Consider the following 24,067-nt stretch of genomic DNA (forward strand, 5'->3'; position numbering starts at 1 on the left):
TATTCTGACGTCGGACGAGGAGTCTTATTTTATTTTGGCTAAATCGAGATTCCATCTCGAGGCTGTAAATACATAATTAGAAAAAAGAGCATCGGCATAAAAATAAATACAACCGATGAGAATCGAATAAGAGACAGAACTAGTTAAACGATATAATAATCTGCCTATCTCTTTTATCACTTTGTTAATGCGTGGTTTAACGCTGTGGACTAATAATTTAATTGCAATTGAATGATGAGGAGGGAATGCTCAATTACAAACGTGTTCCTCACGCGTGTGTCGACAAAGCTCACACTGTACCCGACAACACCATACAAATCTACATTTGCACTTCTCCGTGACGTCGCGTACTCGAGTTTGATAACCTCGGCCACAGCAGAGAAGTCGACAGCCGTCAAGTCCCAGAGATGTACGATTGCATATTCGACCTCGGGTACCAGGAATACCAAGTCTAAAAATGTAACAGTATTATTAATATATTATAACTCATAAATTCATTTAACGATTTAAATTCACTCTCTCTTTTTACTTTTATGAAGAAAAAAAAAAAAAAACATATAATGTGATACTTACGTTAAATTTCGCTCGCAGTAGTCAGGACTGTCTTCTAAGTAGACTAAATCTGTTTTATTTGGTCGCTTCAGATCTGGTCTAGCGGGTCTGAGTCTTGCTGGTCGTCTTTCGCCTCTTTGTACCAAACGTACTAATGCAGCACCCTCGTGAAGTGCCGCAAGAGCTGAGCCTGCACCGCGAAATGCTGGAAGCCTTCGCCAACAAACTCGTACACTGCAAGATCCTGACATCCCTGATGTACAAAAAATAATACAAATAATTAGTAAACTAGCAGCCTTGCAGTCACTATGTGACTTCTCTGACTTGTGAACTATAAATAAATGAAATTTGGGTTTTTTAAATAATAACTTTTGTTAAATTCCACTGTATTTTCTTAACTATTGAAGTTTTTAAAGATATAAGCTCATCCCGATGTTACAATCATCAAGAGCTTTCATTTGAGTACCCACATGCAAATTTGATATATTTTTCATATATACATATATATAATATATAAAATATATGAAAAATTGATATGGGTACTCAAATGAAAGGTCTCGATGAGTGTAACATCGGGATGAGCTTATATCTTTAAAAATGTCAATAGTTCACAAGATACAAAGTCATTTCTTAATAATTGATATTTTTAAGGATGTAAGCTCATCTTGATGTTACGCTCATCGAGACCTTTCATTTGAGTACCCACATGGTATTTTTTATATATTTTATAAATATATTATTTTTGAAATATATAAATATATAAAATATATGAAAAATTGATGTGGGTACTCAAATGAAAGGTCTTGATGAGTGTAACATCGGGATAAGCTTATATCTTTAAAAATGTCAGTATACGATAAGATACAAGGTCATTTCTTAATTTTTGATATTTTTAAAAATGTAAGCTCATCCTGATGTTACGCTCATCAAGAGCTTTCATTTGAGTACCCACATGCATTTTTTATATATTTTTCATATATACATATATATAATTTATATAAATATATGAAAAATTGATGTGGGTACTCAAATGAAAGGTCTCGATGAGTGTAATGTCAAGATGAGCTTATATCTTTAGAAATGTCAATAGTTCACGAGATACAAGGTAATTTCTTAATTATTGACATTTTTAAAGATATAAGCTTATTCCGATGTTATACTAATTAAGAGCTTTCATTTGAGTACCCACATAAATTTTTCATATATTTATATATATTATATATATGTATATATGAAAAATATATCAAACTGCATGTGGGTACTCAAATGAAAGGTCTCGATGAGTGTAACATCGGGATGAGCTTATATCTTTAAAAATGTCAATAATTTACAAGATAAAAGGGATTTTCTTATTTGTGTATCTAAAAATAGAGCATTTTCGAATGCAGCTTAAATACTTATCATAATAAATTGACTATTGATAAGAATGATATGAAACCTTGAAAAGGCACAAATTCAAAGAAAGACCTTTACAATGACACTACATTTCACTAAAAAAACCGATTTTATCATATGAATATCCTTGAAACAAAACTTTTCTTGTTCTCTTAATAATATAGCTTAAAAGAATGATTATTTAAAGAGGAAACAATTAATCTCAAGAGTTAGTATATACCACGGAGAAAAGTGAGTTATTAGATTTAGCACGCAATTAATAAAGATTATTATATTATACCGTGACATTTGCAGACACGTTGCATCCGTGAACGTACAGCTCGTCTACCAGCTTCGCTGTCGTGTTTTCTCATCAGCTGTCCTGCCAGTCCTTTAGGTCCACTTAGTTCTCCTTCTTTTATTGGAATCTCGGCACCATCCGACCACTCCCTTGACAATTTTTCACCAAAATGAATATCCTACAATAAATATGAGAGGATAAACAAAAAATAAGTAAATAAATAAATACAAGAGAGACTAAACGATTGTAAACTTTAAAAGACATTTAACATCTAAACACTAAAAAGACAGATTGAATCAAGCTGTTAAGTCACGGTTAAGTCATTCGGTGGTGGAAGTAAACATTGTTATCCTCACTCGAATGGTTGAGTGACGTCGACCATCTTATGTTGAGACTCACGTCAACAAATCCTCCGTCAGTGGATAAACATAACCAGAGAGAACTAATACGTTTGCACTCCACCCCACCGAATGTACAAAAAAAGAATATAAAAATATCACTGGTGTATGTTTCAAAGTACCACCAGATATAGATATAGATAGAGGTATATGTACATAAACGGATCCATAGATCCAAGGGGGTTGTTGCAACTTAACAAGCTTAGCCCGCTCAATCCCCTTGTAAACTCCCAATGTCTACAGGGGGTCATCTGTTCACGTGAAATGCATCCATTCATATAATGACGACTATGTTTTTTAGCAAAAAAAAAATAAGAAAAGAAATAAAAATTTAATTTTAAAACCAGAAACTTTGCAGTTACGATGTGACTGTTGTTACTTGTGAACTATTAATAAATAAAATAATGACTTTTGTAAAATTGAACGGTACTTTTTTAACTATTGACCTTTTTAAAGATATAAGCTCATTACGATGTTACACTCATCAAGAGCTTTCATTTAAGTACCCACATGCATTTTGATATATTTTTCATATATACATATATATATATATATATATATATATATATATATATATATATATATATATATATATATATATATATATATATATATATAATATAATATATATAAATATATGAAAAATTGATGTGGGTACTCAAATGAAAGGTCTTGATGAGTGTACCATCGGGATGAGCTTATATCTTTAAAAATGTCAATAGTCCACACGATACAAGGTAATTTCTTAATTATGTTAAATTGCACTGTACTTTTTTAAATATTGACTTTATTAAAGATATAAGCTCATCCTGATGTTACTCTCATCAAAAGCTTTCATTTAAGTACCCACATGGCATTTTGATATATTTTTCATAAATACATATATATAATATATATAAATATATGAAAAATTGATGTGGGTACTCAAATGAAAGGTCTTGATGAGTGTAATGTCAGGCTGAGCTTGTAACTTTAAAAATGTCAATAGTTCACAAGATACAAGGTCGTTTCTTAATTATGCTAAATTGTACTGTACTTTCTTAAATATTGACATTTTTAAAGATATAAGCTCATTCCGATGTTACACTCATCGAGACCTTTCATTTGAGTACCCACATGGCATTTTGATATATTTTTCATAAATACATATATATAATATATATAAATATATGAAAAATTGATGTGGGTACTCAAATGAAAGGTCTTGATGAGTGTAACATCCGGATGAGCTTATATCTTTAAAAATGTCAATAGTTCATGAGATACAAGGTCATTTCTTAATTATGTATCTAGAGATAAAGTATTTTTGAATGCAGCCTAAATACTTATCATCATAAATTGACTATTAGTGAGAATGATATGAAACCATGAAAAGACACAACTCCAGGTCAAGACTTTTCCAACGATACCAAATTTAACTGTAATTATTATTATAGATAATACTTTGTAAAAAAGTGTATTACCTCGCTGCAACCACCCCATTGCCAATTATTGGGATGACGAGCTCGTACGCGATTGTCACAAGAACAATCTGTTAATTCGCCTCTCGAACACGCTCTAGTTATACTAAAAGCGACACCCGCTGCTGATATTGCATAAACAAAAGCTGCTTCACGACTGTCTATAAATAAAAATGACTTATTATTTACATATTAATTTACTCATCGGTTGTAACAGTTTGAATACTTACTGACTAACATCACTCCACCAAATATATTTTCGGGGTTTTCTGGACTCACTGAACAATTCCATCGAGCTGAACGGAACTGGTACTGGCACTCTTCAATTGCTAGCTTAGCTCCAGCACTGATTGCCTGTGGATGACACACATATCAATTAATTAGTATTGAATGGTAATATAACGGGAGTTTAAAATAAATTTATATTGTAATCAATGATGAATATGCTATTGTGTTATTTTAGGAAATTGTGTAATCACAAATGTTGAAATTTAATTAGTTAATTTTATTGGGCTTATTTCATAAATTTATCGATTTTTAGTTTCATTTCTTCTTGTAAAAAAAAAAATAGGGTAATTATGTAGAAGTAGATTTTTTTTTAATTGTTTTTTTTTTCATTTCAGATTTACGATAAAATTGATAAAAAGTTTGAAAATTTAATATTTTATTTATTTTTTTTTATTTAAAAGTTAAAAAATTTGCAATTTAAAAAATTATCAAATTATGATATTCTAAATTTTTTTTTTTTAATTTATTCTATTTTTATCGCTCTTTAAGAAAATACGTATTTCAATAACCGAAATAAATAGCATCGTCAATATTTCATTGAAAAAAAAGTCCATTCGGCCACAGCCGAGATGGAAGGTAGATTTCTTAAAAAATAAAGTATAATCAATTAGGAAAGAAACTATTCTCATGTTTTTCTTCTATATTTGTATAAGTTCTTAAAATTTACGAAAAAACAATTAAAATGACCCCTAAAATTTCTATAAACGAGTTGAAATATTGATTATATCAGTAAATAAAAATCCAATTTAATTTCTGTTGATTTTTTTTTGGTTATCTGTGATATAATATTATTTAACAATGGAATTTATCTAATCCAGATTAACAAATTGGACATAAAATTGGATATCAATGAAGTGGCCGAAAACGTGATTTTCACTTTTTTGAAAATTTTAAATGGCCGCCATTTCTAAACTAATTTATCGATTATGCTCATCTTCGAACTCGTTCAAGCTAATTACCCAAAGAATATGTATACCGAGTTTCATCTAAATCCGTTGAGAATTGTAGACGCTATCGTGTCCACAAGCCGCGTTATATTACATATATATATATATATACATAAATATATAAACTTTTGAACCAATGCTAATTTTGAGCTTTACTCGACTACATAAGAGATAAAATGACAAAATTCCGTGTGAATTCCGACACAAGGACCAATGCAATAGATAGATTTCTACGAAATCTACCTAACACCTAGAATTGTAAATTTTGAATTTTCAAATAAAAAAAAAAATTAAAATATTTAATTTTCATACTTTTTATCATATATCCATCGTGAAGAAAAACAAATTGAACAAAAAAAAAATTAAAAAAGATCAATTTTTCGATTTTTTATACTCAATAATAAATAAAAAGTTTTTTTCGACAAAGTTTATTCATTGTCTAATATCGACGTTCTAATTAGCAAATTGTCTAACTCCATTTTAGAAAATCTTCTATTTGTACAAAAAAAACAATTAGTTAAAAATTTATTATCACTTTAAAAAACCATTCAATATCATTACTATCTATTAGAGATATAATATTTAGGTTTGAATTATTCAAATAATTTATAATTCGTTTATGGCTACATCAAAATGTTAAAAAATCACCCTCTAAAAAATAAGGAGTTAGACAAATTGCTAATTAGACCATCGGTATAAAATAATTCATTTAAAAATTTTTATCTACACGAAAAAAATCTAATAACTAAAAGAATTTTCAAAAAATCTTGAATCTTGGACGAAGTAAAAGTTTTATTAGACAAAAAATTTAAGTCAAAAAACTTTTTATTTTATTGATAATAATTTCAATCTTCTTAAAAATTTTTTTTGAATCAAAATAATTAAATATGTATTTATATACTTTTGTCAAAATTTTTTTTGTGCACAAAATTATTGAAAAATATTTAAAATAGTTTGTAATAATCTCTCGAAAGTTACTTTTAATAATATTTTATAGTTCTATTAACATCATTTAAGATTATTTATCTGTACACCTTTAATTTCATCATACATATAAAATAAACTGAGTGGGTAAGAATGAATATTCATGGACTTATTCATTATTATTATCATCATCATCATCATCATCCGGTGAATAATAATTATTGATAGCGAAAGTTAATGTTTAACTTGTGTTTAACATTTTCGGTTTATAATAAATTAACGGGAAAATCTCGCGGTACACGAAGATCAACTTAACATATTTTAGGAAGTAGCTGATTATCAGGTTTGAATCTATCTTATACTTAACTAAGTAGTTGAAAAATTAACATTCTTTAATTATATTACTATTATAATTATTAAATATTTTTTTTATCGGCGTAAAAAGGCACACAGGGAGGGCCAGCGATAAATGATGACCAATGCAATAAGAAGCGTCAAACCACTCCGCCCAGTGGTTCCTTTCTTGAATGCCGCGGCCCGTGTCCCAACTCTTTGGCTATCTCGTCTCGAGTTTTATTTTTGTTTTCATCAGATATACACTATGCCTACATATACATACATACATCACCAACCAACCATATATACGTATACATGTACGTAAGTAAGCACGAGCCGCATTATATATAGCATAGCGATCGTAGTCGCGAGTCCTGACAAAGTAAAGGAAAAGAGGAGAATAAGAAGTAGAGAAAAGAAGAAAAAAAGGATAAATAAAAAGCGTAAGGAATGAAAAGGAGAAATAACTACTTGCCTGTAGAATTGGAGGTGAGCGTGAACATATTCCCTGCTGTTTGATTGTCAAGTGGGAGCTTTTGCAATTCCTTTCGGCACTTGCGGGTCCGATAACACCTGCACCAATCTGCGTTATACCATCAGCACCTCCCGTACCGCTTTCAAATCCATTAAGCCGAGGTTCTAGACCCAAATACCTAAAAAACAAAAATAAAAGTTATCTTCAAATTCTACTTTTGCTTCAAAATATTCAGCTTTCTTAAGTTCAAAAATTAACTTAAGGATCAAAAATTTTTAATTCTTGAACATAAAGCAGCAGAAAATTCTTCATTCAAGAATTTTACTCTTAAATAAAGCACTTTATTGTTTACAAACAAGATACATATAGACTTTTTCCTCGTATTTCTTTCCCTTGGATTAAGATAAGCGGTAACATTGGTTTAAGATAATTATATAAATACCGACTTGTGAAAAATACACCGCTAAAACCAAAAAATTCTCGGATTTATGTATTATCGAAGTAAAAGTCTTGAATATTTTTTTACAATTTGTTCAAGTAAGAATTTCATTCTTTTAAATGGAGTTGAATTTTTTTTCGCTCAAGCTGATAAAGTTTTTAAATTAAGAAATAGTTGGTGTAAACTAAAAAATATTAAGTTCTTAACAAGAAAAATTATTTTTAGATGAACAGAGTTGGTCTTGGTTGGCAAATTTAATTATATCGAGTGACAATATTAAACTCTCGACTGGAGATCTACAAAGATCTTAAAAACCAAGAGAATAAATTCTTGAAGCATAATAACCGGTTTTTTTCATAATAATTTTCTTGTTTCACCATCATTTTTTTCTAATCAGGTTAGTTTTTCTATCTGTGTACCTATTGAAGTGAAACGAAGAAACGTGCTCGTCGAATGCTTGTCAATTGACTAACTCAAAAAAAAAATTAGCAGTCATTTTTTTAAATAAATCATTTCAGAATTGACCAAAAAATATTTGATGGTAATTTCGCATCTAATTTGTTGTACAAGCCAGGTTTGTTTTTGAACTTTTCAATTTTTGAAGAAATTTTGGTGCCTTTACAATTTCTAATACGTCAACACAAAATACTTTTTTCAATTTCAAAATTTTCCAGGAAGAGTTTTTTAAAAGATACTAAAAAATATGAAAAATTAAGAAAATCAAATATAAAAATCCTGGAAACTGTCCGATGTGGCGCAAAATGCTTCATATAATTGCAATTAAAAAGAATAAATTTAGAATGAAGGTAGAGAGATTCTCTAGTACACTATAAAGCTACTAAGGTAAAAGCCCCAATAGATGCTCATGTACCAGTATATGATCACTCCATGTATTCGTATATCTATATTTGTGAATATAGATATACAAATACATGGTGATCATATACTGGTACATTGAATGAGCTTTTACCTTACTATATAATTAGAGCAAGCGTTCGTCAATTGACCAACTCAAAAAAAAAAATTATTAACAGTCAATCTTGGAATTAAATCATTTCAGAATTGACCAAAAAATTTTTGATGGTAATTTTGCATCTAATTTGTTGTACAAGCCAGATTTGTTTTTGAACTTTTCAATTTTTGAAGAAATTTTGGTGCCTTTACAATTTTTAATACGTCAATACAAAATACTTTTTTTTTATTTCAAAATTTTCCAGGAAGGGATTTTTAAAAGGTTCTGAAAAATATTAAAAATTGAGAAAATCAAATATAAAAGTCCTGGAAACTGTCCGATGTGGCGCGAAATGCTTCATATAATCGCAATTAGAAAGAATAAGTTAAGAATGAAGGTAGAGAGATTCTCTAGTACACTATAAAGCTACTATATAATTAGGGCAGACGTTGACGTCAATTGACCAACTAAAAAAAAATTATAAGCAGTCATTATTTTTGAATTAAATCATTTCAGAATTGACCAAAAAATTTTTGATGGTCATTTCGCATGTAATTTGTTTTACAAGCCAGGTTTATTTTTGAACGTTTCAACTTTTGAAGAAATTTTATATTAATATCTCAAATATGCTTCTTCTCTATACAGTATCCGATTAATTTAATAAATTATCTCTCTACTAATATTTATAAAAAATAAACTAATTGAATCATCATAATTAAATAGAGATTTTTATGAAACAAAAAGTCAATTTAAAATCGCATAAATTTTGCATCTAATTTGTTGTACAAGCCAGGTTTGTTTTTGAACTTTTCAACTTTTGAAGAAATTTTATTTTAATAACTCAAATATGTTTCTTTTTTATGGATCCAATTAATTTAACAAATTATCTACTAATATTTATAAAAAATAAACTAATTGAATCATCATAAGTAGGGATGATTAATGAAACAAAAAAACAATTTAAAATCTAAATAAGTAATTTTTGCAATGTGAGACTAAGACAATGATATAAATATTATTATAAAAGATTATTTACTTTCTGGCGTACAACCAGAAAAAGAGAAGTTAAATTTCGTATTATTTCCAAGACGCGAAAGTTGCTGGGATTGGGATCTTCAGAGTCATGCAATTCTTTAAAAAAATATTGTTTGATGTTGGCCGCGCCCGCACCGGAATTTCCTTGGTTAAGCGCCTCCTTCATCATAAAACCGGATGTCGCACGATTGATGGAGATCAAAGAACCTGCGTTTAACCCTTCTATCGCGCCTTTTCGACTTCTCCGGAAACTATAAACACCAAGACCAAGAAAAACATTAAATAACTATATAAAGCAGCATCGAACGATAATAACCATAAAAAAATGATGACAATTTTTTATTTTATCTGTACACGGAAAAATGTAAACTGTAATGAATAATAGTTGATTTATAATGAGTAATGATCAACTGGAAATAATTACCATTACAAACAGTAAAATCGTGATTTTGACAATCACTTTATAATATTTATGATTTAAATGCTATAATTTATTATATACATGGAAGAAAATACTATTTCAAACAGTAATATTCGCTATGTGAAAGTCCAAAATGTTAAAGTATAATAATTATGAATTTTGACTTTGAAATTTATCATTTCGTACCTAAAAAAGACCATTCGGCAGCCGAAATGGAAGTAGATTTCATCATGAATAGAAAAAAAATAGAACGAGGATTGTATACAAAACTAGGGTTTTTACACTGATAGAAGGATTTATTTGTATTAAATAATATTTGTTAATAGTTAGCAAATCATTTATTAGAGACCACTTTTTAGTATTATATAAATATTTCTTAATATTTAAAATGATTTGTTTGTATTTAATAAATCTGATATTCATATTTATTAAATATTAATAAATCTTTTTAAATACTAATTGTAAGAAATATTTGTTAAGGACTAAAAAATGGCTTCTAATAAATGATTTGTTAAATATTAACAAATATTTTCAACTATAAACAAATCCTTCTATCAGTGTAACTTCTATACAATCGACAAAAATATATATCGACTGGAAGAATTTTAAAACCAGTGCAATAGCAAATTTCATAACTGGCATAGCGGAATAGGACATAATTTTAAGACTACACATATGATATGGTACTCAAATTGAAGCTTATTTAAAGAGCTTTCGGATGCAATTTACAGAGATTCAATAAGTTATCCCATTCCGAAGTTATTCGGGTTAAAAAATGAAAAAATATGAATTTTGAAAATTTTTAAATCCTGGCATTTCTAAAAAATTTTACGACTACACATATGATATGGTACTTAAATTGAAGCTTATTTAAAGAGCTTTCAGATGAATTTTACAGAATTTCAATAAGTTATCCCATTAAAAAGTTATTCGAGTAAGAAAGTGAAGAAATATGAATTTTTATGATTTTCAAAATTTTGAAATCCTGGTATTTCTAAATTACTCGACCGATTAAGCTCATCTTCGAACTTGACTTTGGTATTTACCTGTAGAATAAGTATGTTGAGTTTGGTAAAGATCCGTTGTAAATTGGCGATGCTATCGTCGTGACAAGCCGCGTTATATCCGATATATATATTTATAAATATATAAACTTTTGAACCATATGCATTTTCCGACTCAGCTCGACGAGTATAGTCGAAATATAGCAAAATTTTTTAAAATTTCTGTCATGAGGACCAATGCAATAGTTAGATTTCTATGAAATCTACTAAAAATGATCGCATGATATGTAAAAAATATAAACTACAGTTACTAAATTTTCTATACAAGCAACGTCAATATTTACAAAGTAAAATGGTAAATTTTAAACGCAACGCTAAAAATCAAACTATAATTATTGATTTGCTTGGACAAGTAAAATATATATTTTAAAAGTATAATTTTTACTGTTTCAAATGGTAAATTTTCCGAGTGTAAGATCTTCCCCTTCTCCTAATAGTATAAACTATATATTGAAACGGCAATTTTTACTGTTTGAAACTGTAATTTTTTAAGATGAGAGAGTCGTTATTTACTATAGTGACAGTTACTAATCACATTTTTCGATATTAAATTATAAATTGTGGCTTTTACACTTTTTAAATTAAATTTTGTAATATTTACATTTGTGTCACATACACAGATATAACATCTCGTAATATCCCAAAAAGATAAATATAATTAGCCAGATAATATTCTTCTGTAAATTGAGTTTCTTTTTTCTGCTGAGATAGAATTACCTTGATATGCGGCAAACTTCCCTCCCGACAAAGTGCTCTACGATATAAACACAAGAAGAACAAAAAAGCTAATCAGACTTTATTGAAGACTATATAGAACAGTGTCTGCGGGAGGGACTCAATGACCCATCAGCCCATGTACCTGCTCATGTATATATCCTGTCTCCAATCCCGCCCTTGTCTTCGTTCTTTGCTCCGGGTCTGGGCTCTCATCTACTTATCCTCCTTTATTTACATACTTTAATACGAGATATTTTTTAAAAAAAGTGATTTGAACAAAACCGAGACTCAAACTTATATAACAAAAGATATTATTGCATAAAGTTTAAAAGAATATAAGTAATCGAAGACATTATTTACCTTGAGAATAAAATTCTACGTAAATTACCATCGTCATCAGTTTTATTCTTTTTATTATATTTTTACTCCGCTCCGCTCTTATTTCGCTTTGTTCCAGCAAGAATAAATCTTTTCTTGAAAACGGAAAGTTTAATCTGGAATCTGATGTCATTCAATGGTACTCAATGAACAGTTTATCGTTGCACATTGCACATTCGAAGCTCATATACTCTGTACTGTTAATACTCGGTATCGGGTAAAGTTAAGTCAACTCGCGTGTTTAGTGGCCTGTGGCGACTGGCTCGAGACGATGAGAAGGTTTGTATCTTCTCGGAAGATAAGAAGAGTATACATATACATCCAAGTCGTTCTTTGTTTGACTGAGAGCACACATGTCTTTGCTACTTTGATCACACGAGTATGATAATTGCCATTGGCCTAACGCACCAGTTTCTTTTTTTTATTCGTTATTAAAACACTTGGAAATTAGTATAATACTCGGATTCTTAGCGTATCTTTACGCTTATGGCTATCTGTTGATTTATATTCACTCTATATTTTATAAATAATTAATTTTTATAGAATAAAATATTAATTTATACGCTTTACTAAATTGAGAATATAGGAAAAATTTTATACAATCATAGTTTAAATTCGTTGTTAAAATAGTAAAATTTATAAAAATTCATCTTGAGAATTGAATTAAAAGATAAGTCATGCACAATTTTTTCGTATCTTCAGTTCTTTATTGAATAAAAAAAATTTGTTTCTTAATTTTCTCGAATTAAAAAAAAACTAGCAACTTTGCAGTCACTATGTGACTGCCGTGACTTGTGAAATATAAATAAATAAAATTTTGTTTTATTAAATAATGAATTTTGTTAAATTGCTCTGTACTTTTTTAATTATTGACATTTTTAAAAATATACGCTCATCTCGATATTGCACTTATCAAGAGCTTTCATTTGAGTACCCACATGCATTTTCATATATTTTTCATATATACATATATATATAATATATATAAATATATGAAAAATTGATGTGGATACTCAAATAAAAGGTCTTGATGAGTGTAACATCGGGGTGAGCTTATAACTTTACAAATGTCAATAGTTCACAAGATATTTGTTAAATTTCACTGTAATTTCTTAAATATTGACATTTTTAAAAATATAAGCTCATCCTGATGTTACACTCATCAAGAGCTTTCATTTGAGTACCCACATGCTTTTTTGATATATTTTTCATATTTACATATATATAATATATATAAATATATAAAAAAAAATGTGGGTACTCAAATGAAAAGTTTTGATGAGTGTAATGTCGGGGTGAGCTTATATCTTTAAAAATTTCAATAGTTCACAAGATACAAGGTTGTTTCTTAATTATGTTAAATAGCACTGTACTTTCTTAAATATTGACGTTTTTAATGATATAAGCTCATCCCGATGTTACACTCATCAAGAGCTTTCATTTGAGTACCCACATGCTTTTTTGATATATTTTTCATATATACATATATATAATATATATAAATATATAAAAAATTGATGTGGGTACTCAAATGAAAGGTCTTGATGAGTGTAACATCAAGATGAGCTTATATCTTTAAAAATGTCAATAGTTGACAAGATACAAGGTCATTTCTTAATTATTGACATTTTTTAAGATATAAACTGATTTTGATGTTACACTTAATAAGACCTTTCATTTGAGTACCAACATGGCATTTTTTATATATTTTATATATATGGTATTTGTGAAGTATATGAATATATAAAATATATGAAAAATTGATGTGGGTACTCAAATGAAAGGTCTTGATGAGTGTAACATCGGGATGAGTTTATATCTTTAAAAATGTCAATAGTTCACAAGATACAAGGTCGTTTCTACAAGAAAATATCTTGTTACAAAAAAATTTAGATCCTTTCTTAAAAAAAACCTTTATTTTAACGGAAGAAAATTTTCTTGCACCAAGGAAGAATATTTTATGTTTCAGCCCATCAAATTAGTTTTGCTTCTAGAACTAAAAAATTGCCTTGAAATATAAATAATTATTCTAGTCAGTCTTTTTATTATCTATTAAAAATTTTTATTAAAAAAAAACATTTTTTTTTCAACTGAATATTTTTTTTAAAACACGAGATATATATTACCAAAATTTATACGTTTTTATTATAATTTGGGATAATTAAAAACGAATTTTTCTCAGTCTGGGTCTAAAATTAAAATTAAACTTATAGGAATAATTTTATTAACTATTAGTGTTATGAGGACAGCCAATATTTATCGATGAGTATTCTATATAGTTGTTGATCGGAGTACCAGCTATTTGTATTCCAGCCCGGGCCACCCTGAAGGCTCACTATGGACCGTTAACCCGGCGGTGTTCATATACCAAAGAGCTCGAATTAATTGACAAATTAATTATAAACAGAGCCGCATGGGAAAGCGTCGGGTATTTATACGCCTCAGGGCAGACAAACGCTACATACAACTATGTGATGATGTAGTAATAAAAAACAATAAAAGTCTTTTTGATATTAGGCGTGTAAAAATATATACTAAATATTCCATTTTCTTGCATTATTTTTATGTCGCTCGCATTCGTAAGAAATTTTACAGAGCTACTTATATTATTCTACAGAGAGTACCGCTTTTTACTTTACAATGATACAATATTTCTTTTTTTTCGTATTAAAATACCTAATTAATTTTTCACGAGTAGCAAAAATAAAAAAATAATTAAAACAAGACTTTAAATTTTTAATAACAAGTTTTTGTTAAAAAAATAATTGAATAGTGATCTGTAGCTTCGAAATAACTTTTTAAATCATCATCATTATGATCAAATATCAAGTTAAAATAACTTTTGAAATTTAATAACAACTGTACATTGATAGAAAAATTACCTTTACTTAAGAGAAACAATCATGAACAATACAGCTCTTCAAAATTTTCTTTGTTCAAGAATTTTTTTATGAATCAAATCAATTTTTTATGAACACTAAAAAAAATTAATTTAAATCTAGAGAAAAATTCTTGAACAAAGAAAATAATTTCGAAAAGTTTCGTTATCTTTAATCAAGATGAAAAGTTATAGAATCAAAAAAAAATTCTTAGTTTAAGAATTTTTTACTCAAATTAAGAAGATGAAGATCTTCAAAATTATTTAAGGTAGAAGCCCTAATTATTGACACTATAAGAGACAAAGTTATGATTTCATTTTTTTTAGCAATCAAATATTAATATTTATTTATTTATTAATAATATATGCCAAGGCACAGGCCGAATGGCAAGGTATTTAATACAATGTAATTTGTGATGACTGTATTGTAAGATATAAATATAAATATAAATAAATAGTATAAAATATAGATAGTATAGTATAGTAACAATAATGCATAGATTAAATATAAATTTTTAAGTTATAACATCATATAATGGTTTAGATTTAAGATTTGCAATTTGTTTAATATTAACTTAAGATTTAAGTAATACAATTACTAAACAATTGTTAATTATCGTTGAATTTTGTTTGTGATAATGTCTCAAATAAGGTTTTTCCTAATCAATTTCTTTTAAAATAATCAATTTCTTATAAAATAATAATCAGTGATATTTACTAATTAATTTTAAATAATTAAATAGATTATCCGGATGCACCAATTATTGACAGGTTAAAAAACTGATTAATCTAATTATTGACATACCTTGACCCCAATTATTGTCACCTATACTGCGCATGCGTCGAATCATCTGCTTATTCTTTTTTATCGAAACTTATTATTAAGTAATCAATATTATTGAAGTTTATTAATAATAATTTCCATAAATGATTAATTACTAGTAAAAATATAAAAATTAATTCAAAAGCATTTAATTAATTTCGATTATTCAATTTTATAAATTTTTCATATATTTATAATTAAAAAAAAAAAACAAAGATCATACAATTGTTAAGAAAATAAACGCTCGTAAGCTGGTTTGATGAACTGGTATTAGCTTTATTTTTTTTTTAATAATTAATATTTAATATTTTGAACTGACATTAATTTTTTTCAATTTTTTAATTAATTAGAATTTAATAAAAATTTATATGATAGTTATTCTTATGACAGATGATTAAATGTATTTAAAAATAATTTAGGGTGTCAATATTTAGACCCCTGTCAATAATTGGGGCTTTTACCTTGCTTAATTAAAATAACTTTTTTTTTCTCTTTAAATACTCAAAATTTGTGTAAAACCATAACAAATATTCGTATTTATTTATAATACATAGATATTTACGAAAGTTATTGAATGATGATGATATTCAACCCAAGAGAAATATTATTATTAAGTATAGACACATGTACACTTAGACATCCCCTGTTGATTTAACCTTTCATGTATACATCAGGGTTAAATATCGTTGGCGCGTGAAAACGCTGGGGAATCGCTAGAGGTGTAATGTGCCTAGTATCCTTGTCTTACTCCATCGAGTGGCTCAAGCATTTGCATACATCGCAGTTTGGTATTTGCATTTTGAACAAACCAATATGTATATGCATATATTGTGTATAAGTATACTGCCAGTTGAATAGAGTTAATATATACATATACAAACACATACAGTTTATTGTTTTTTTGGGTAAGCATGTGTGTATTTATTATTTATATTTAAATCAAATATATGTACAAGCGCAAACGAAATTCAAAATTTCAATATCGTACAGAGAAAAAAAGATTTCTTGACTGGAGAATAAAATTTTTGGCTCAAGTAAATTTGTCAGTCGCCCGAAGGAAGACCGAAGTTGTCTTGGCCGAAGTAAAAATTTTTCTTGAAATTCTATTCTTGGTGGAAGTAATTTTTCTTAATTCAAATTATCACACTGTAAAAAAAAACCGGTGTGAGTCCATGCGGTGTACGGTGTTAAAAATTCCGGTGTTAAATTCAACACCGAAATCGGTGTAGCACTAACACCGTTCGCGGTGTAAATTTTTTTTTTTGGTGTTATAAATTTTCCAGTGCTGATAATATTTTAATTAACACAATTTTTTTAATTAAACTTTTTATGTTTAATAATTAAAAATAAATAATCAAAAAAAGTTAATATTTAATTTAGAAAGTTTAAAATAATAAAATATTAAGTAGATAAACATTTTTAATTAAAATAAATACATTGTAAAAAATTTCGATGTAAAAATGGACCCGGAGCATTTTGGGACATCATATAAATAATCGGAAACTTAAAAATAGTGCATTTTAGTAATAATTTCATAACTTTTAAGTATTTTTTTTAAGATTTTCGGAATACTTCTAATATAATTTTAGAATCAATGCAATTTATTTGAAGCAATTTAGTTGAAATTTTGTCCTTAAAACTTATGTGGAACCTTTTTTGAATAATCTTAAAACATTTTTTTAACTACTTGAGGACAAATTTTGAATACTTTTGAGACATTTTTCGGATATTTTTGAGACAATTTTGGAACATTTCTTGGACAGTTTTAGAGTGTTTTTACAACAAATTTGAAACATTTTTAGAACAATTTTACAATAATTTTAAACGATTTTCATAGAGATAATTTATTTTTGCACAGCTGTAGATTTGTCCCGAAATTAATGGATGAAAAATTTTTTGGACAATTTTAGGGCGTTTTTGGGACAATTTAAGAATTCACGAATTACCCATTTACGGTGAAATTCAAAGAATTTTCTTTTATAATGATAATATAATGCTGTTGTGTAAGCTATAAGAGACTATGTGTTACAATATGAGTTTATGTGCAAATGAAATATCTGAAAAAAAAAAGCAAAGTTATCAAATTATTTCTTTTAACATGTTTAAAACATCCATTATATTATTATAAGAAACATTATGGTTACGATAAAAATAATTATTATATTGTTCTTAAACATTTAATATTGTAAATATTATTTAACTTGTTGTATAACATTCATTAAATCAATTTCTGCGTAATTTTATAAATTGAAAATTCTTAAATAAATGTTACTTGTCTCATTTTGATAAATGTTGAATATTAATTGTGTTTCATGGATCATGTAATATTCTTACTCCGATACGGTGTAAATTTTTTCTACTGTTACACCGGTATTACACCGGTTACACCGATATTACACCGGTTTAACACCGGATTTTTAACACCGCAAAAGAGCACCGCTACACCGGTGTTAATACACAGGTGTTACATAGCGGTGTTAAAATGAGTCCATTTTAACACCGCTTTTTTTACAGTGCATAAATACTTTATACAATAAATTTTTATATTGGATCAAGATTTTTAGATACTTTAGGGAAGCAGCGCCACCTACTTCAGCTGAGAAAAAAATTTTCTCACCTCGAGAAAATTTTTCTCTTGAATATTTGATACCCTGTTATACCAGTACCAATTTAAGATTATTGTACGTCAAAGTAATAATTTTGACCTGCTTGAGTCTTCTTCATCAATTAGTCCCAGTGCCCTTGCATCACTGGTAGTTAACACTAGATGAAAATAGTATCACTAAAACAATTAGGTTTGTAAATTATATCTTTATATTAATAATAATGTAAATTATATCTTATATTATGTAATAATTTCATCCAGCATTAGTGTATTAATGTATTAAAATTTTTTTAAAATTCTATGTAAGTTTCTGTTATTATTGAATAACTCAATAATTGTTAAGTATTTTGCTAACCGTTAACGCGCCTCTTGTATTACATATTGTAAATCAGAATTCTCTGTAATTGGCCTTCGGGCTGTTGAGATGTTTTCAAGTAATAAATAAATAAATAAATAAATAAATAAATACCCATTTTAGATTATTTTAGCACGCAATTATAGATATTGAATAAAAGAAAATGGTTCAATATTATTTGATCTTCCCATTTGACATGTTCGTCAATAAAAATATTAATGAAAATTTATTATCGAGATATTTAATTTTTTGGAGCAAGAGAAAAATTTTCTCAAGACAAGAAAATTTACTTCTACCAAGAACTTAATTTTTTGGAGCAAAAGAAAAATTTTTTCAAACCAAGAAAATTTTCTTGATTTAAATAATTTGTCTTGGATCAAGATACGTATTTCTTGAAGCAAGAGAATTAATTTTGTTGGAATAAGTGAAATTTCTTGTGTCAAAAAAAAATTTTTTTTTCGCCCAAGAAAATAATTAGCAAGAAAAATATTTTCTTGGTTCAAGTGAACCCTTCCGTTCCATTCTGTGTAGCAAGTTAATCGTGTATAATAAAATTCCAGTCGATAGACCATCATCATCATCATCGGTTCTAGCAATAATAGTAATAGTATAGTGTAGACTACCTCAATCATTTGACGAGTCATCGATTCCTAGTACGATTCTTAGAAATAATCAAATTCAACGTATAACACCCGTCGGACACGTTTAAGATATTCGACGCTGTGAAATACCTACTGATGTGTAAACGAAAAACTTTTGCTCCGCAGTCAGGTCCAATTTGAGATAATTATGTTACTAATTTTGTAAGTTCCTGTTTTTGTTACCTTATATATTTAGTACCGGTTGAAAGAAGCCTTTATGATTTTTTTTTTTTCGATTCTGACTATCGAATTTTTCATATTGATTTTTCAAAAATAGCGCTAATTTTTTTTAGACGTCCATAAGTTGACGGGAAATAAACTTTAAAATTTTATTTCCTTTAAATTGTATAACTACACTGATAGAAAAATTAAAAAAAAAAAAATTTTTGAAAAACAAAAATCTTATTAAAGAATTAGAAAAGTTTATGAATAAATTTTATTTGGTTTAATAATTTTGAATTCTTCAAAACTATTTTCTTGTATCATTGTGAATTAAGTAAAAAAATATTTTTGATTTAAATAAATTATATTTGATTTACGAATTTTTTATCTTGATTTAAGATGATGAAACTCTTCAAAATTTTTTTCTTTAAAATTTTTAAATTAAAGTTTTAATTAAAATTTTTCTGGCGTAACATAATAATTTTTGAAAAATGTTACGACCATGAAAAATAAAAAAAAAAACAAATTTATTTATAATAGATTCATATGTCCTATCCAGTAGTTTGCATCTCTATTGTAACGTGCTGTTGACACCGATACACCAGGAGAAAGTATTAGCTAATGGTAACTTGATCTGTCGGATATCAACAATACAGAAGGGCTGATCAATCATATGGCCAAGCTCAAAATTCGTTTGATGGTTGTCATCATAATTGTTACCACGCTCATCTGAACAACATGACCCTTTTTTATTCGCTTTATTCAATATATAATCCTTGAGCCTTGTCATGACAGTATAATCAACTATTTATACACTGCTTTTGATATTTATCATAATAACAATTTTAAATTGTTAACCTTGTTACCTGTTTTTTACAAAAGGCTCATGAATATCGCCTGTTGATACTATTTATTTTTTTACATAATATAATATTTTTTAGGCCACTCGACTACTTTTAATATGTTTTGCAATAATTTTTCAGTATTTCAGTATAACTTTTTGTTGCAAAATAGAGTAACAGTTTTATCAAATTATGCAGAAAAATAAATTTCACTTAAATTAAGTTTTTTTTAATAAGAGAAGATTTTCAGGGGGATCTCTTTCAAAATTTTATTTCAAGACTCATCAGAATTTGAAAAAAGATTTATGAATTAAATCAAAAAGAAGGTTTCTTTTTATTCAGAAGAAAATAAATCAAATAAATATGAGGAGAAAATTATACACTGCCGTAAATTAAGAAAGAAAATTGTAGAAAAAGTTTTCATAATTTTATTTTTTGAAATTTCCGACTGTACATCGTAAAAATTCTTATGAGAGTAGTCAGTATATGAATTTTTACTATACTTAATCTATATTATTAAGAGAATAAGAAAAATTTTGTGTCCAAGATTGTCATATGATAAAATCAGTTGTTTTAGTGAAATTTAATGTCATTGCAAAGGTCTTGATTTGAATTTGTGTCTTTTCAAGGTTTCATATAATTCTCACCGATAAACAATTTATTATGATAAGTATTTAGGCTGCATTTGAAAATGCTCTACCTCTAGATACATAATTAAGAAATGACCTTGTATCTCGTAAACTATTGACTTTTTTAAAGATATAAGCTCATCCCGATATTACACTCATCGAGACCTTTCATTTGAGTACCCATATCAACTTTTCATATATTTCATATATTTATATATATGTATATATGAAAAATATATCAAAAATGCATGTGGGTACTCAAATGAAAGCTCTTGATGAGTGTAACATTAGGATGAGCTTATATCTTTAAAATATATATTATATATATGTATATATGAAAAATATATCAAAAATGCATGTGGGTACTCAAATGAAAGCTCTTGATGAGTGTAACATCGGGATGAGCTTATATCTTTTAAAACGTCAATATTTAAGAAAGTACAGTGCAATTTAACAAAAGTCGTTATTTAATAAAGCAAAATTTTATTTATTTATAGTTCACATAGTGACTGCAAGGTTACTAGTAATTATTAATTTAAAATTTTATTTTAACAGACCAGTCTTTCAATCGATCAGTCACTCCATTTTTTCCAGTAAGCCATTAAAGAACAAAAAAGATTTTTTACTATCTATAAAAAAGGTTTATCTTATTATAAAAAATCACGATAAAAAATAGCGGTATTATTAAAAAATACCTAAGCTATAATAACGGAATAAAATCAGTAGCTAAAATATAGTGACGGTTTTGATTATATATCGAGTAAAGGTGAATGTGAACATACAGGATATAGGAACCTTTTTATAGGCATGGTAGGTTTTAGAGATTTATTCCATTATGAGCAGACCGATGAATGTTGGTAAGGTAAATGGGCCCTATCACTGTCGCGTTAACAAAGCCCACCACTGACGTGGTTATGACGGCAACGACAGCAACAGGATACTTCTAGTCCTGACAGGACGCGGGTTTGAGGAGGGGTAGAGGGTGCTCTTGAAATAATCATTATTCATGTGCAATAATGATGATAATGGAAGGGAAGAGGGCCTGTACTTCGGTATAACTGCGACCGAGATTTTTTTTTTTAATGAATAGAAATTCTCTCTCGTCTCTCGTGGTTCTTGCTCGTATGCATCATCGAATCTGAATATGGATTTTTTCATTCACTGGCTCTTTGTCGAGCTGTCTCCACCCACTGTCATATTACTCCTTATTACTCCTGGGACGAGTAGAGTAGAGTTCTCTCCCTCATTTATACGCAGAAAGCTTATGCGTTTCTTTCCTTTCTCTTTTTATTTTTTCTCTACATTGTTTCTACGATAGGTACTAGCTTATTGTTATATTTACCTTTGATTACAATAAATAAATAAACTTGTATTATTATTCTGTTTATACTAAACATTTTTCGTTTTGTTATTTATTATTTTTATAATGAAACCAAGATAGCCAATATATTGCGATGTTTATTCCGATATTGCATGATCGAGGACTCTATAAATCGGCAAAGCGGCTTTTAAAGCTAAATTGTCAACACGGACTGTCACGACAATAACTAAATCCATCCTAAATCTCCTTTACTATTTTTCTGTAACGTGTTTGTATAACGTATTAATGGGAATATTGTATACAGCTTTATTGAAATGACTTCCACTTTGGTACTATTGGAGTTGGTGAATTTACGAGCAATCTTTTTGGTACCACAAGACATTTCTGATGATAGAATATCTTCAATTCTGCAATTTATTATTTGCCTATACTGAGAAAAAAAATTTTAAATCTAAGAAACTTATTTTTAAGACGAATTGTTTTCCTTTAAGAATTTTTTGTCTTGAATCAACAACAATTTTGTTTTCTTCTAAATTCTCAGTTAAAAAAAAAGTTTCTTTATTTGTAACAGTAGATAAAATCTTTAAGAAAAAACTATAATTTTTACTAAGTTTACTTACACTAAAAAAGTTTCTTGGTTGATAAGATTTTCTGTTTAACTCAAAATAATTTTCTAGGTTCAAGATTTCGACAAAAGTTAACCTTTTTGTCAGAGTAATATATACTAGCAACCTTGCAGTCACTATGTAACTGCTGGGACGTGAACTATAAATAAATAAAATTTTGCTTTATTAAATAATGATTTTTGTTAAATTGCACTGTACTTTTTTAATTATTGACGTTTTTAAAGAAATAAGCTTATCCCGATGTTACTCTTATCAATAGCTTTCATTTGAGTACCCACATGCATTTTTGATATATTTTTCATATATACATATATATAATATATATAAATATATGAAAAATTGATGTGGGTACTCAAATGAAAGGTCTTGATGAGTGTAACATCGGGATGAGCTTATATCTTTAAAAATGTCAATATTTCACACTATACAAGGTCATTTCTTACTCTCTAAACATGAATTAGTGAAAATTCATTGGAATAAGTGAATATTCACTAATTCTAAGTGCCAATCGAACCACTTTAAAACCAAAGTGGTTCGATTGGCACTTAGAAAAAGTGAATATTCACTTATTCCAGCGAATTTTCACTAATTCATATTTAAAGAGTAATTATGTTAAATTGCACTGTACTGTCTTAAATATGGACATTTTCAAAGATATAAACTCATCCTGATGTTAAGCTCATCAAGACCTTTCATTTGAGTACCCAATTGCATTTTTGATATATTTTTCATATATACATATATATAATATATAAAATATATGAAAAATTGATGTGGGTACTTAAATGAAAGGTCTTGATGAGTGTAACATCGGGATGAGCTTATGACTTTAAAAATGTCAATAATTCACAAGATATAAGGTCATTTCTTAATTATGTTAAATTGCACTGTACTTTCTTAAATATGGACATTTTTAAAGATATAAGCTCATCCTGATGTTAGACTCATCAAGATCTTTCATTTGAGTACCCACATGCATTTTGATATATTTTTCATATATACATATATATAATATATATAAATATATGAAAAATTGATGTAGGTACTCAAATGAAAGGTCTTGATGAGTGTAACATCGGGATGAGCTTATATCTTTAAAAATGTCAATATTTCACACTATACAA

General features: G+C 27.8%; 1 protein-coding gene across 1 annotated transcript in view; it reads right to left on the minus strand.

The window, feature by feature from the left end:
* Positions 1-24,067, minus strand: part of LOC123265815 (protein Wnt-1-like) — a 64,588-nt gene continuing 40,521 nt past the window's right edge. Inside the window, exons 2-7 of the mRNA XM_044729733.1 lie at positions 7,056-7,233; positions 4,316-4,439; positions 4,089-4,246; positions 2,228-2,405; positions 574-805; positions 1-451 (exon numbers count right to left, since the gene is read on the minus strand). Of these exons, the coding sequence (XP_044585668.1) occupies positions 250-451; positions 574-805; positions 2,228-2,405; positions 4,089-4,246; positions 4,316-4,439; positions 7,056-7,233 (1,072 nt within the window). The 3' untranslated portion in view covers positions 1-249. The remainder of the gene's footprint in view (positions 452-573; positions 806-2,227; positions 2,406-4,088; positions 4,247-4,315; positions 4,440-7,055; positions 7,234-24,067) is intronic.

This window comes from Cotesia glomerata, linkage group LG5 (genome assembly GCF_020080835.1).
Source record: "Cotesia glomerata isolate CgM1 linkage group LG5, MPM_Cglom_v2.3, whole genome shotgun sequence".
NCBI classification, from domain to species: domain Eukaryota; kingdom Metazoa; phylum Arthropoda; class Insecta; order Hymenoptera; family Braconidae; genus Cotesia; species Cotesia glomerata.